Source organism: Macrotis lagotis, chromosome 4, assembly GCF_037893015.1.
Source record: "Macrotis lagotis isolate mMagLag1 chromosome 4, bilby.v1.9.chrom.fasta, whole genome shotgun sequence".
NCBI classification, from domain to species: Eukaryota; Metazoa; Chordata; class Mammalia; order Peramelemorphia; family Peramelidae; genus Macrotis; species Macrotis lagotis.
Window position 1 is genome coordinate 24,018,597 of NC_133661.1, and position 16,798 is coordinate 24,035,394.

At 44.9% G+C, this 16,798-nt stretch overlaps 1 protein-coding gene across 1 annotated transcript; it reads left to right on the forward strand.

The window, feature by feature from the left end:
* The first annotated feature begins 15,859 nt into the window (after positions 1 to 15,859).
* On the forward strand, positions 15,860 to 16,798 carry ADO (2-aminoethanethiol dioxygenase). Its single transcript, XM_074232342.1, has one exon. It carries the CDS (start codon positions 15,908 to 15,910, stop codon positions 16,724 to 16,726), a length of 819 nt encoding a protein of 272 aa, XP_074088443.1. The 5' UTR covers positions 15,860 to 15,907; the 3' UTR covers positions 16,727 to 16,798.

Genomic DNA, 16,798 nt, shown 5'->3' on the forward strand with positions numbered 1-16,798 from the left:
TGGAATGAGCATAGCTCTGGAGTCAGGAGGTCCTGACTTTAAGTCTCATGTGACTGTGATTCTGTGGTCTTAAGGTCACTCACTATCCCCATCACTCTCCTCTGGGAAGACTCTTGACTTCCTAAAGTTAGAGCATCCAGAACTTATTCCAATCCTCTAAAGTTTGTCTCTGAGGAGGGCAGACAACAGCTGGACTCTCACTTCCTTCATTCTGCTGACTATACTTCTGTTAATACCACAAGGCTGTCTTCTCCTCCCATCAGCTATCAAAGTGGAGGAAATATTCTAGAAGGTCACTGTTGATCACATTCTTGAGTGCAAACTTCTAAGCATCAACCATCATTTTCAATTGGATTAAATAAAAATAGATTGAACCTTGGGGGGAAAGGGGAACATCAAAAATGATGAGGTTTGTCCTTTGTTCTCAAAGAAGACCATGACACCATGTCTGGTGATGCCATGACAAGCAAGTGAACTGGATTTGAAGGAGGGCTGTGCTAAATTACCAGCCTCACCTTTTCCTCCAGAACCATGTAGGTCCAGTAGACAGATTATGGATTAGGATGACTGGACTCTAGATGCAAAGCAGTCAGGGTTAAGTGACTTGCTCAAGGTCACACAGCTAGTAAGGATCAAGTGTGAAGTCCCATTATCTCCTGTCTCTAATGGCCAACTATTCCTTTATCTTTGCCATGAAAATCCCATGGATAGTATTGGCAAACTATGGTCATGAGAATCAGACAACTGAATAATCACATGCCTTCTAAAGAGGGAGGGTGTAATCCATCTATGGGAGCCTCTCCCATGTGGGTCTTATCCATGTCCCATATTCATACACTCAACCTGAAGGTCTATCCTCCATGCAGGGAACCTTCTCTCGACAGTACTCAGTGTCCAGTGATTATTCTTCCCTCATCCACACATGACTTGCTGACTTATCTTTTTTCTCCCATTCATCCATTTCTCTAATTGTACCTCTGTCAATACCATGAGTCAAACACATGATCCATAACACTCCCAAGGGTAACCCAAAGAAAATTAAAATGTAGTTCCTATTTGATTTTAATGTACTGGTGTATTTTTTAAAAGAAATATATTAAAATATGTAGTTGTCTAATTCATCAAGTGTGGTTTAGTGGCCCCCAGTTCTAGTTGAATAGCACACCACTGCTTACGCCACGTCTCTGATGTGTATCCTCATTTGTAATGTCCTGTAGCCTGCTCCCAAGAACTACGAGCCCCTCCTTCTACACTTTGGAAAGTCCTAAGAAACCATAGAACCTCATCTCTTCCAGCTCTAAATCCAAAATCCTGTAATCTCAGAAATTCTAATTGTACCATCTAAAGAATACTAGAACTGAAATGATGAAAATAATAAATAAATAAATAAAAATAATAAAATCATTTTTTCTCTGTAAGAATAACACTCACTTTTGTTTGTACATTGACATCATGACAAGATTTCATTACAAATAGGACCACAGAGAAAAGTTTGTTGGAATTTTTTATTGTTGCTGTTGTGAGAAAACTTATATAAAAAGCTCCTATTTATGAAAACAAGATGGCACAAACTAGGCATGAGGTTAAAATGGGTACATGATTTAGAAATAATGGGTGATACTAGAAGCAAATTCAGAGAGCATGGAATAGTTTAGCAGTCAGATCTATGGAAAGGAGAAGAATTTGGGGTCAAACAAGATATAGTGTGCATTAAAAAATAGAAAATGGATCATTTTGCTCATATAAAATTTTAGAAGTTTCTGTACAAACAAAATCAATGCAAACAAAATTAGAAGGAAAGCAGAAAGAGGGGAAAATGTAAAGCAAGTATCTCTGATAAAGACCTAATTTCTCAAATATAAAGAGAACTAAGTCAAATTTTTAAGAATAAAAGTCATTCCCCAATTGATGGACAAGGGATATGAATTAAGCAATTTTCAGAGAAAGAAATCAAAGCTATCTAGAGTCACATGAAAACATGTACTAAATAAATCTCTATTGCTTAGAGAAATACAATTTAAAACAGCTCTTAAATTCCACTTTACACCTATCAGATTGGCTCATATGACCAAAAAAAAAAAAAATAAAGCTGGGAGCAGCTCGGTGGCTCAGTGAATAGAATAACACTGATGTCAGGAGAACCTGAGTTCAAATGCAGGCTCAGTCACTTAATAATTACCTAGCTGTGTGACCTTGGGCAAGTCATTTAACCCCACTGACTTACAAAAAAATAAAGTAAAGTAATAAATATTGGAAGAAATGTGGGGAAATCAGAATATTAATGCATTGTAGATGAAGTTGTAAGCAATTCAACTACTCTGGAGAGCAACATGGAACTATGCCCCAAAGGTAATCAAACTGTACATACCTTTTGATCCAGTAATATTACTATTAGGTCTATATCCCAAAGAGATCATAGAATAAGGAAAAAAAAATTTGTACAAAAATATTTATAGCATATTCTTTTAGTAATAAAAAATTGGAAACTGAGAGTATTCTCATCAATTAGGGAATTAGTTGTGATATATGATTATATGTTGTGCCAATGATAAGCAAGATGATTTCAGAAAAGCCTGGAAAGAATTACATGAACTAACATAGAATGAAGAGAGCAGAACCAGAAAGCATTGTCCACAGTAACAGCAATATTGTATGATAAAGAATTGTAAATGACTTAGTTATTCTCAGCAATATAATGATCCAAGATAATCCCAAGGGACTCATGATGAAAAATGCTATTCATCTCCAGAGAAAGAATTGACAGCATTCAAAGCATACTATTTTTCATTTTCTTCCTTTTTTTGCTTTGTTCAAGTTTTTCTTCTGTAACAAAATGACTAATATGGAAACATTTTACATGCTTATGTATGTAGAACCCATATCAGACTGCCTACCATCTCAGGAAGGGGTCAGGGAAAAGACAGTGAGTTACAGAATCTGAAACTCAAAATTTAATAATGAATGTAAAAAAAGGTTGTTTTTACATATAATTGGGGAAAAATGAAATATTTTTAAAAGTTTCTATTTATGTGTAATACTGAGTTGACTGCATAGAACTCTAGAATATTCCATTCAATGAAATTTGTGGTCATTTAAAGACCAATTTAGCTATCCACAATGAAAAACTAAAATAGTTGAAGACATAGTGCCCTTATGATATGCAATTATAAAGACAACCCAAAGATATGTATACAATATGTATACAATGAAGCTACACAATAAGCCATGCCCAAAACTGAATTAGAACAAAAGACGTGGTTACATTTAAGAATTTAAGAGGCCCTTTAAATGATTTCAAGATGCTCAATGTCATAAAAGTCCATTTTATAACAAAAATCCAATAGCATTCCATTGATGCTATGTGGCTGGGAAGAGGAACCAAAATAGAAAGAACATGGTGGATACAAGTAGGCTATAGTCTATTAACCACAATGGATTCTATGCAAGAAGTAGAAAAAAGATGACAAAGATTTGGCTAGAAAATCAGGTGGGTTATAGCTAGAATGATAAATCACCCACAGCCTGAGGGAGAGTTTCCACATTAAAAATGTCAGAGAAGTTTCCTATGCAAGAAATCCTCTATGGAGTATTTATGGTAGACATAAATAAGAACTACCTGGAATCATGCTGCAGTCTGTACCAGTGAAGGGAGTCTCTCCTCCACCCACCAAAGAGCACAGAGAGAATATGGGATTTCAGTAAAAGGGGAGCAGTGGACAAAAAGACCCAAAAGATCCCATCTAAGTTCTAGGTGTAGGGTCCTAGAGATAGGTAACTCAGTTGTATCCCTAAGACCAAGTTCAGTCTTATACGTAAGAAATCTTTAGTATACATTAGTTGAACTGAACTGAATTGAATGTATTTTGTCTTTCATTCCTACTTTTTTTTTTTCCATGGTGAGAGGTAAAGTATTTTGTGGGCTGTGGAGAAGAAATGCTGGTACAAGAGGATCTGCATATCACTCATCTGACAGCAGACCCAGCAGCTGGACACCTAATTTCAGGGCCAGGGCTACAGGAATGAACAAGGACAGGGTGGGAACAATCACGCTACCTTTCTGGAGGTAGAGCCTTTTGGCCTTCTACTCAGCTCCATCATCTGCCTCTTTTCCTGGATTCCTGCTATTCTATCCAATGAGCAGGTGACCAGGGAAGATCACCTACTGCTGACCGTGGTCCCACAGGAAACACTTGCTCCAGCTCCTGAATATATTTAGAGGGAGATTGCTTGCTTCCACGTCCCAGAGAAGAAGGTAAAGGTCTATAAAAAATAAAAATAAAAAAAAAAGTCAGGTCTACAAGTGACTAATCACAGAGCAGAATGGGATTCGGTAAATGCAACTAGACCATATACACATTTTAGAAAACAAAATTTTCTACTTCTAATGATTTTTAAAATTTATTTTCAAGATTCTGACTCTGAAGAAATCAATTCTTTAATAAAACAGAACTTTAAAGAACTCTATCCAAGGAGGATTTAGGATAATAAAATACAAGATACTTTTTTAAAAATCTAATGACATTAGTTAACTAGTTTTAATTATCTGGTTCATATTTATTAATTTGTTATCAATCTACTGACTATTAGGACACACAAATTCAGTTAGCAATTTTTTTTATTTTGTAAAATTTCTGAGAGAGTAAGAACAGAGGGTGTTCTAGGGTCTTAATACATATAAAGAAGATAGGATGTTATAGACAACAATAATAGTAAAGATGTGTGTGTCAGAGTCTTCAGAGTAAGAATGACTGCATTTAGGAATCTAAGCTGTTTTTCTTACCATTACTGGGACATCTTAATCCTCTCTGTGAATTATTTAAATTGCTTTTTTAAAAACATCTAAGTGAATAAAATGGAAAAGCAGTCTACGGTTCATTTAAGTTTTTCTATCTTTGAAATCGAAGTTTTGATTAAAATTGGCATTTCTAGAACTCTAATTGCCAGTTACTATGCTGCTAAAAAATGAACTTATTTCCAAGACCAGCCAGATGGGGAGTCTCAAGATAAGAAATTGCAAACCAGTGTTCATCTTCCAGTCAAAAGAGATTAAAACATTTTGGTTGGATAGTGAGTATTAACATTTCATTAAATTAATTTTTAATCTAACATAAGATAGCAAGAAAGGAAACTAGCTAATGCCTTGTTTCCCAACAAGGGACTAGAGTTCCCAATCCTAAAACAAGAATAGGAATAAGAACAATACTTAGATACAACACAGTTTTGACATGAGTTTTTTGGGCTATCAGAACTGTACAAGTTCTAAAGGATCAGCTGATAGCAGGTGACATTCAAAACTTATTTCAGGGCATTTAGGTGGCACAGTGGCTAGAGCACGGGCCATGGAGTCAGGAGTCCCTGAGTTCAAATCCAGCCTCAGACACTTAATAATAACCTAGCTGTGTGGCCTTGAGCAAGCCACTTAACCCCCATTGCCTTGCAAAAAAACTAAAAACAAACAAACAACAAAACCACATTTCAGATGGAAGTCTTAGGAGCTCCTTGGAGGACCTAAACTTTTCTAATGCTTAAAAACAAAGCAATCATTTAGTCCAATCTGCAAACAGTTCTTAAGAGCCTACAAACATCAGTCCTTGACAAGGAGAGAGAGAGACCATGTTCACCTAGCAGCAAAAACGCAATATAAACATGATAAATACAACAAAAATTAGGAGGGGAGGGTCAGGAAAGACTCGGGAGGCTGGAGAGGGGAAGGAGACTGCCAGAGGGGAGCAGATCCCAGATGAGGCAGGAGAGCTGGGCAAAGGCCAGGAGCCTGGAGCTGGAGGCTCAAATGGAAGGCACCACAAGAAGGCAACATGGCCAAGCCATGATCAGAAAAGGACAATAACATCGACTAACCCTGAATAGGCTGAATACATGGAGCCAGCTCGAAAAGGGGTTGGCATTCCAGTCAGGAGCTACTTGTAGCAAACCTAAGAAATAGGCCTTTGCTTTCACAATACTGGACTATATGAAATTTTGCTTTCTTTTCGTTTCACAGTAGATGGCATTTCTTAGGTAGGAAGTGACAGCTATGTGAAGGAGAACTAGTGAGGAGAAGGTCTTTTGATGTTACCCTGGAAAGAAGCAATGAGGCCCAGAATTCTGGCAGGTCCCTTTGGCTGAAGAGGAAACAGATCTGAAAGGTGGTGGAGGTGAAAGAGAATGAGCAGTAGAGAATAACGCCAAGGCTGCCAACCATGGTGACTGGGGGGGGCGGGTGGAGCTTTGGGCAGAAATCAAGAGGTCTGAAGGACGGGAAGTCTGGGGAAGAGATCAGTTCAGTTTGGGGCATGTTATGTTATAGATGCCCAAAGGACATTCATGTCAAAGTGAGGGAGGGGGGGAGCAGTTAGTTGGTGCTGTGGAGCTAAAGCTCTGGAGAAAGACGAGGACAAGGAGTTGTCTGGTGATCATTAAACTCATGGGATCTAATGATGCCACTGAGAGGGTGTAGACAGAGAGAAGGGCCCAGGCCCAAGTCTTGGAAGTAACCCAAGGGGTAAGGGAGGGGGGTGGTCTAGCTAATGATGGGAGAAGTCATCCAGGAGAAGGAGAGCCACGAACAGCATCCCAGAAACCAGAGAGGTCAGTGTACCTGGAAAAAGAGCCTGGGCAAGAGTCAAAGATGGCCACTCTGAAGAGGGCGAGAAGGCCAAAGGTAGGTTGTGGACCTGAGAAAGAAGAGTTCACAAGGGACTGGAGAAAGCAGCTTCAGCAGAGTGATAAGGTTGGAAGCCAGGAGTGAGGGGTGAAGAAGTGGAAAGTAGGCACCTCTTTCTATAAGTCTCTCTCTGTAAAGACAAGTCCTAGAGGACACTGTGCATGGGAGTAGAAGTAAAGGTTTTCTTAGGAGGGAGGAGCTCTGAGTATGTGTATGCAGCAGCAAAGAAAAAGAGCTAGAAATTGGTGGGGAAGATAGTTGTGGGGCAAAGATGACTGACAGAAGGGGATGAGATCAAGCTACAAGGAGAAGGGTCATTCTTCATCTGAGACTAAAGTAGGAACATATGGGAGATGAAGCCAAGGGGTTTTCAGATGCCGTGGAGAGAATCGAGTTCCACACTATACATTAATACCACATTAACAGCCTTAAGAACATGACAAAGAAATGAGAAAGGGAAGTGCTCAAGTTCTTCTCTGGAGATACTTGTCTCCAAACTGTGAAGATGTTCTCCTTCCACTGCTCTCTTCTACCCATCTGCCAATTTGGGATTAAAGAAGGGGATAGGAGAGAAAGGAAGGAAAAGAGGTAGGGGCCTCGCTACAGTCAAGTCCCACCTTTTTTCTTTTTTTAAATCCTTGTGCCCCTAGGACACATTAGTGAAATCAGTCTGGGGATTTTCTACCACTTCCCCAACTGAAGTCCTAAATTTCAATAATAATGCAAGTTGTTCTTCAAAGAAGGAAAGGAAGCTTATTTAGTTGCGAACTCTTTCTTATGAGTACTTAAGACTTGATGCCAGGTACCTCATGAAAGCCAGGCTCTCCATACCCTTCTACTTTTCAAGGGACTTTTTCTGCCTCCTAAGCTAAGCCTTAGAAAATATGGGGCAAATGGTATAGTGAGAAAAGCATTGGATTTGGAGCCAAAGGGCCCAGCCCTTGTTGCCTCTGTTGAGAAACCTTGGCCTCCGTCTCATCTAAAAAATTAGAAGCTGGGACTAGACAGCCTCTGAAGGCCCTTCTGGCTTTAGATCAGTGATTTCACAAGCCTAGGAACTATAGTTACTCTAAGGAATGATCCCTTTCCTGGTCCATCCACAAACTAGACCTATTATATTCTACAATAAGTAATTACCATGGTTTAAACAAATTTAAAACACATACAGTTGGGGAGACAGGGGAAGGGGGGTGGGAATCTAATGCCTTTGAATTATTAGCATAACAGTCTATGAAAAATAAATGTCAGGACAAAATATAATCATTTCATCTCTTTCATACAGTCCTGGGTTCCTTGATCTAGTGTCTGGGTCTTAAACATTTGCAGAATTTGTTCTAAAGAAACTGACTGCTACTGTGAAGGTCTCAACTATCCAGCAGAGAGAGCAATGACAGCAAAGGGCCATGAAAGAGGAGACACAGGTACAATAACCCCAAACTTTCTGAATAGCCTGGACAGGCATCATTGACTAACCACATTCATCTAGGTGATCCAAGCCCTTTTGTCGTGGGGGCTATTATTTCACAGTGTAGGGAGATCGGTTATCAATTCCTCCTAAGAGACCCTACTCTGCACCAGACCTCAGATTGGCAACTAGGAATACAAAACAAAAAAAGGACCCTCTCCTGATCCTTATCCTCTTCCTCAACTAACTTGAGGCCAAAAACTGGGAAAAATTAAATAAGAGAATATTTATAAAGGGCTTAGCACTGAGTAAGAGCCACATAAAAGTTAGCTTCATTACCGTCCAACTTAACACTAGCTCCTCAGACCAGGGAGTGTTTTGGTTCGGCATTCCCAGGGTCTAGACCACAATCTAGCACAAGGTCAGCGCTAATGTGAATGCACTTATGAACTCAAAGAGAGGTTTGGCTCTGCCCAGGGTTAGTTCATGATGCTATTAATATAAAACAATTCATGGGGTGAGTAGAACAAAAGTCTCCACTTAGAAGTCTACTACAGCCCAACTTAAGAAACAGGGTCATTTCATGGAGAAGACAATAATGACCCTTGGTTTGTTTTACCCAGATGCAGGGAAAATCATAAAAGCTGGAAGAGACCTCAACAAAGAGCAAATAAATATAGACACACCAGAGAATTTCATGTGTATGAGCCTATTTATATATGTAAATGTATATATGTGTGTGGATGTATGTTTTGATTTTTACCTTATTATATTTTTAAAACAAAAGAAAAATGTCAACCACTTTTTAGAATGTGGTATTTTTCAATATGAATTGATCTGATTATTGAAATTCACAGTTATAATATACATAAAATTCTTGACACTCATTTTTTGATAAATGAAAACAGTCAAAAATATCATATAGTTTCAATGTCCTTATTTGACAAATGGGAAACAGCACTAGAGAAATAAATTCTTCAGTCCCACTGCTGGGTAGCAGCCCTAGAAGTCCATCCTTTAGTCCCACGGCTGGATAGCAGCAGTATCACACTAGAACCCACTTCTTAAGACTCCCTTGGCTCCTGATGACTCTTCTATAAGTACATGAATTCCATTGATATCCACACTATGGTAATAGAAAGAAGATATATTTTACATACAAGAGTGTTCCTACCACTCTACTTGGAAACTGCACTGTTCTTCATATTTTCCTAACACTTCAGGCCTAGAAAACTGGAACAGAGGATATTTCAAAGTAAATACCCAAGGCAGCAGAGTTTGATTTTTTTTTTTTACCTCAGAATTATTTCAGGGATACTCACGTAAAAATGTTCCATTTAAAGCCACTCTTACATAACCTCTGACTTATTATATGTGGATCACCTTAGGCAATGGGTAAAATTAAGTTCTTATTAACATAATCAGGAGAACAGGATAATCCTGGTAAAAGAGCAAAAAGCAAAGAGCTAGCAAGGACTACTAATGGCTCTTAAGATCTCTCCCCATCTCTAAAGAGTAGGGGGAACCCAGGTCTCTGGGTCAGACCTCTCTATCAAACAGACTGGGTTGACAGAAGACAGGAGTTAAGTGACCTGGAGGGTTTTCCCAGTGTCTGTGCTCACCTGGGTGTTGTGTTTCTAGGCAAGATTCTTCAATAAGCTGCTGAGGGTCTTAGGCATGAACACACCAAGAACAAGTGAGTGAAGACCATCACATGGTCTCTAACAGCTTCATCCAATGGAGCTGGGCTTTTTTTTCCTTATTCCTATCATTTCTGTTGGGATCTTTCTATTGTATTTGATTATCAACGTGAGAATATCAATGGAATTCATGTACTACATGAAGAAAAATAGGAGTCAAGGGAGTCTCAGAAGGTCTGGGTTCTATTCTGGTACTGCTACTCACTAGCAGAGTGACTTAAGGGTGAACATCTCTCGTGCTACTAACTGGCAGTATGACAGAAGGATAAACATCTTTTGGTCTCTGAGGTATCAATCCTCTCTCCAGTCTTCTCTTGTCACCACTGTAGGCCTAAAGGATTTTATAAAGGCATGAGAAACTATCAAGTCTGATAGCTAGAAGTGTTTGGTACACAAAACATAGCTTTTTCTCTTTATTCCTTTCATTTCTGATGGGATCTTGATGATCATAACGCATGGGATTCTTACAGTCCTTTAGTTTTGAGAATTAGAGAGAGAAGAGTATTTGCAGTCCACTCCATAATTCAGAAAGGAAACTTAAGGTAATTTGATTCTTCAAAAGTCTCAGTAATTAAATTGGATACTAACCCCCCAACATTCTCTTCTCAGATACCAGACATTTCAATCAATCAATGATTTCACTCTAAGGAATTTTCCCTTCACTTCTTTCCCCCTTCCTAGAGGGATGGCATCATCATAGGAAGGACCCCCTCCACGGTTCATCTGCCCTGGCCACAGATGGGCTTCCCACAAGTAGCAGCCCAATAACAGCCAGACAACACAACTTTTCTCTGCCCAGCATAAAAGGGGCAGCCCAGAACTCTCCTTTAACTATCTGCTGAAGCTGAATGTCAACTCTTTCACCATTTGTGATTCAACTCGATTAATTAAATTAAATATAAAGCAAAAAGAAAAAAAAAAAATCTCTCCTAGCCAGGAGGGAAGGACAGATGGGAAAGCGGGGGGAGGTGGAGAGAGATGGCTGATGTCTTCTGGAGGGAAAAGAAAAAAACAAGAAGCAAAAAAACAGGGAAAAAATAAAGTTAATTAAGAGAAGTAAAGGGTGTTTGAATTTAATTTACAGTTCAAAACTATTTATGGCTGTATAATGATTGCATTTCTTAACAGGAAGGAGAGAAGGGAAGCCTCTCTAATACTAACCTGGGTGGGTCATTCACATTCAACAGTCGTTAAGAACCCACTGGGTCCCCTGTGCCAAGAGAGCAAGTTTAGATTAGAGGAGTCCCTCTTGGGGGGCAGTTCCTGATGGTACTGAGGACTTAGGGAAAGTCCTTGGGGTTCAGGGGTCTAATATAGGGGGAAAGTGGGAGGCAGAAAAGGAGAGTAATGATTGAATGGGTAGCCCTGGACCTGAAAGGGCTTGTGGGAATTCAAAGGGCTGAGGGAGAGGAGTAGGGCAGTTTAGGCTTGGGAATCATGTGTGAAGAAAAACTAGGTATGGCAAGCAGGAGAATGTACAAGGGACAGTCAGCAATCCAGTTCAGCATAATGACATACCTGGGAGCAGAACAAAAGAGAAGACTGGAAAGTAGAATCATGGATTTAGAGCTGGAAGGAAACCTGAAGGCCTAACCCTAACCTCTCATTTTACAGATGAGGAAACTGAGGCACTGAGAGGTGAAGGAGCTTGCCCAAAGTCACTCCCTGAATAAGTGGCTGAGCCAGATCGAAATCCAGTATTGACTCAAAGTCCAGCACACTGTCCAGTGTCTGCAAATAGGTGTCTCCAGGGGAGGCCCTGAAGGCCACAGTAAGGAGTCTGAAGTTTAACCATTAGTAAAAGGAAGGTGTTGAAGAAATGGTTTTATCATATAAATGCAGAAGGGAGATTAGTTTTACCAGCAGAGTACAGGATAAAATGGGAGAAAGAAGAGAACAGAGGTAGGAAGACTTGTTAGAAATTCAGGTAATGACAGTCAGTTACTAAGGTGGTGCCATGGAAATAGAAAAAAAGACAAATCCAATCCCTGTTACTGAGGGAGAAACTGATAGGGTTCAGGAACTAACTGGATGTGAGTAATAGCAGAGACAGAGGAGCCAAAAATAAGACCAAGTTTCCAAGGTAGGGAAGCAAGTGAGGGGGGGGGGGCTGCCTGGGAGGAGAGGGGCAGCTTCAGGGGGGGCCCTCCAAACAGAACTGTCCCGTAGGTAGTCGGAGAAGGATTTTAGGTCTTTCCAACCCCACCCTTCTGGTCCACTTCAAATACACACCTTTGAACATGAAGCAGTCCATTCATCACTAGAAGGTATTGCTGTTTGTCCCTCATTTTTGAAGAAGACCACATCAGGGAGTTGATACTGTGACAAGCAGATGAACTGAATTTGAGGGAGGGGCTGCTGTGCCCAGTCATCATTCTCACTTTCTCCTCTGGAACCATCTGGGTCCAGTGGCCAGATAGGAGACAGGATCACTGGAGATGGGGCAGCTAGGTGGCTAAGTGGATAGAGCACTGGCCCTGGAGTCAGGAGGATCTGAGTTCAAATCTGCCCTCAGACACTTATTACCTAGCTGTGTAACCTTAGGCAAGTCACTTAACCTCATTGCCTTGCAAAAACCAAAGACAACTGAATGTGAGGCAGTCAGGGTGAAGCAACTTGCCCAAAGTCCCAGCGCTAGTGTCAAGTGTCTGAGACTGAATTTGAACTCAGATCTATCTTCTTTGCCACCTTCACTAGAAGGTAACCAACAAAACAAGGACTGGTAGACATTGCTATTTAGGCTGCTTCAAATCTGAGTCTAATTTTTGAGTTTTTTTTGAATTTATTAGCTTATAAATCATTATCTTATTTCACAAATTCCCATTTGAGAGAAGAGGCTCCAGAGATCACTTCTAACCCGTACCTAAACAGTAATGTCCTCTCTATTAGTGTGTTCTTAATGGTCCAACCCTCGAAGGAGGGGCAAATCACTACTTCCCAAAGCAGTCTACCATCATATTACTGTGACATAGTTTTATTAGGAAGATTTTTCTTACATCAAGCCAAAATGTGCTTGTCTACAACTGTCACCTGTTGCTCCAAATTCTGCTTTCTAAGCCCATACAAAATAAAAGTAATGGCTTTTCCAAGTGTCTGCTGGCAATTAATCTGCATGGGGATGGGGAGGGAACATCCCCTACTCCCATTACCAGGTCTTCTACTCAACATCCTTGATTCCCTCAGCTGATTCTGTATATACCCTAGGTTGCTATTTCCTTTCCAAAATGACACCCCAAAGGGAATGCATTCAATCAATCTACAAGCATTTATTAAATCTTTCCTAGAAGCCAGGGACTTCACTAAGTACAGGCAACACAAGAAAAAAGCAAAAACATTCTAGTAGAGAAGACGTGTCCATATACAAATACATATAGGACTCAAACATAAACTACTCCGGGTACACTGTGACTCAAGCAGACAGCATCAAAGGGACTGACCTCTCCACTGTTTTGGACCCTGTGCTTTTATCAAGATTGATTTAGCTTGGGGGGGGGGGGTGCCAAGGGAGCTGCCACATCAACTGGGGATTCACCCTTAACCAACAGTACTTTAAATCTTGTCATTAAAAAAATAAAGTCAAAGTAATAACTGTTTAAGAAAAGAAGTTCAGGATATAAACAGATGAACCAAAAAAACAAAAGGAAATGGGATTAAAGTTCATTTATATTTGAATTTTGGCTGTGTTCTTTGGACCTAAATTGTCCAAAAGACCCACTCATCCCTCCTTCCTGTACTATGGGGATCTGGCTTCTTTATTCTGAGAAAGATGTATCTCTGAAAGAATAAAGACACTGGTATCTTCTCTTTAGAAAAGGTCCATACAGGTAAATCTGATTTAGATGTGGAAATTCAAATGTAAGCTCACTTGTCCAAGTTTATGATTTGTGAAAATAGAATCCAGGTTTTTCCCTTGGTCTACCTCCTCAAAACTTAATCTGTAATCTACCAAGATAATGACATAACATGGCTAAAAACTGGAACTGTTTGGGCAAAAGGTGTTTTGTAACCATAAGATTTCATTATTATAATTACTGATTATAAATTATCACTTAAAAAAGGTTCTGCTCCTTTATGTTCTTTTCCACTGTATAGACACATTTTTAAAAAAAGGTAGAGCAATGAGGATTCCCAAGGAAACTAAAGTGGGAAAATCGGAACCTTCTCTTTCACTCAGAAGGAAAAAAAAATCTTTTAAGAGTTCACTAACATCCATCTACTTCAAATCAGTTCATGGAGCACTTGGTGTTCCCAGTAGAGCTTGCTACATCAAATGAATTTTAAGAAAGGATTTGAACAAGTTAAAGTTAGCAGCTTGCCTGGTGAAGAGGAAAATGAGCCCCATGAAGATAAGGCGGGGCCAGGGTAAAAGGATGAAGGAGGAAAGAAGCTAGACGATAATCTTGTAAAGAATGAAGAGCACATAAGAGAGTAGGTGGAGGTGAGAAAGGAGATGTAGGCAGGGGGCTATTCCAGTCCTCCCCAGTTCCTGGATAATTAAGCAACTATAAGAAAATCTCAGCTTTTCTCATTCTTCAATGTGCTTCCCCCACTGCTAAATGTAATACTTAAGCGTGGGTGGGAGGTGGGATTAATTTCTATCAGTATTACCTATCACCATATAACTGTCAGCTCATGAAATAGAAAATGTAGGGGGAATAAATATAGTTTATAGGAATAAAAGACTTCAGAAGGAATAGCTCACAGCTGTCTGTTCTCATCTCTTTCCTCCGTGGTTTTCCCACTATGTGTTTTCCTGACTCTAGTAATCCCTTCTATGTCTTCTTCTTCCTTTCCCTGAACATTCCTAGTGTTCCCTCCTACTCCACAGCAGCTGAACTTGGTGGAGGCTGGAGTGAGGAGGAAGCTGGTAGTAAGCCTGGCCCCTCTGGGGGGCTTCTGCGGAGGCTTCCTGCGTCCCTGGGGTCAGTGAGCCGGGGCAGGGGCTCCGAGGCGGGCCCCAGTGCCGGGTGGCCGGCCCCAGTGCCGGGTGGCCGGCAGGACCATTTCACCCATCATCTGGTCACCAAATATTCGTGAATGACCCCGGAGGGAGGAGAATGGGTGTCACTGGAAGAAAGTGTCAAAGCCTTGAGTGTTGGCAGCCCAGGGCAGGGTTCGGCTTCAGGACTGGCGCGATGCACGTGTGTGTGGCGGGGCACCAGGATGGCCTAGGCGCAGCTGGCGCCCGGCGCAACGCGAGGAGTCTGGCGCGGAGGAGACCCGGGGCCTGGCCGTGGGGTCCGTTTCTCAAACATTTGAGGATTCAGTTAGTAAAGGGAAGCGGCGCGCTGGGGCCCGGCGGGGGGGCCCGGCTCACTCACTACAGCTCGCGCCTTTGGCTCCGGCACCCCCCGCGAGTGGAGCCCGGGCTGGGCAGCCGGGGGTCGCGCGGGGGGCCGCGTGCCAGCCCCTCCCCCCACGGCCGTTCCCGAGGTCGGGGGGCGCGGGGGGCACGTGCTGCGGCCGGCGCCAGTGGGCTCGGAGGCGGGGAGCGGAGCGGCGGGGCCGGCGGGCAGGTAGGGCCCAGCGCGGGCCTGGGGCGGCGGCAGGCCGCTACACGGGCCGGGGGGGGTGTCGGGGTGCCGCCTGGCCGCCCCCCGGGGCACAGCGGAGGCCGGGCCGGGCCGGGCCGGGGCGGGGCAGGCCTCCCCCGGGGCCGCCGGGCGTGCGGAGCGTCCCTCGGCCTCCGGCCCTTTCCCTTTCCCGGCCACCCCCGCGCCGTCTGCCCCGGCCGCCCGCCGGAAGTGCGTGTCCGCCGGCGCCGCGCGGGGCTCGCCGGGAGCGGTAGTCCGCGCCCCTGCTGCCGGGAGGCGCGGGGATGCCGGGAGGCCGAGCGTCCCGCGGCCGCTCCGCCGAGTCCCCGCTGGGGGAGGGGCGGGGGCCGCAGGACTACAAGTCCCGGCAGGCGCCGCGGCGCCGCGGGGGCCGGCCCGAGTCGGCGGCCCGGGGCGACGCGCGTGCAGTAACGGGCGCCAGGGCAGAGGCCCGGCGCCGCGGGCCCCCGCTGTCCCCGCGCCGCCCCTCCCCCCGGGCCGGGGCCTCGGCGCGCGTGCGCGTGCGCGTGCGCGGCGGCGGCGCAGCGCGGGGGGGGGCCGTTGCGGCCGTTGCGGGGCGGCTCGGGCGGGCCCGGGCGGCGGCATGCCGCGGGACGACATGGCCACGCTGATCCAGCGCATCGCCCGCCAGGCGCGGCGCACCTTCCGCCGCGGCGGCGCCGGGAGCGGGTCTCCCGAGGCGGCCTTCCCCGAGAACCTGCAGCGGCTGCAGCAGCTGCTGAGCCAGCTCCGCGCCGAGGACCTGAACATCCGGCCGCGCCGGGCCGCGCCCCCCGCGCCCGCGCCGCCGCACCTGCCGCCCGTCACCTACATGCACATCTGCGAGACGGCCGACTTCAGCCTGGGCGTGTTCCTGCTCAAGAGCGGCACGTCCATCCCGCTGCACGACCACCCGGGCATGCACGGCGTGCTCAAGGTGCTGTACGGCACGCTGCGCATCAGCTGCCTCGACCCGCTGCCGCCGGGCGCCGAGCCGCCGCCGCCGCCGCCCCGGCCCGGCCCGCGCGCCGCCCCGCGCCGGGCGCTGCTGCGCTCCCGCGACGAGTACACGGCGGCCAGCGCGCCCTGCCTGCTGAGCCCGCAGCGCGACAACCTGCACCAGATCGACGCGGTGGACGGGCCCGCCGCCTTCCTGGACGTGCTGGCGCCGCCCTACGACCCCGCGGCCGGCCGCGACTGCCACTACTACCGCCTGCTGGAGCCCGCCTCGCCGCCCGCGGCCCGCGCGCGCGCCCACGGCCACGGCCACGGCCACGGCCCCCGCGCCGGCCCGGGCCCCTCGGCGCCGCCGCCGCCGCCGCCGCCGCCGCTGCCGCGGGAGGTGTGGCTGCAGGAGACGCCGCAGGCCGCCGACTTCTGGTGCGAGGGCGAGCCCTACCCGGGCCCGCAGGTGACGGCCTGACGGGCCCGGCCTGACGGACCGGACCCGGACCCGGCCCGGACCCGGCCTGACGGACCCGGCCCCGGCCCGGCC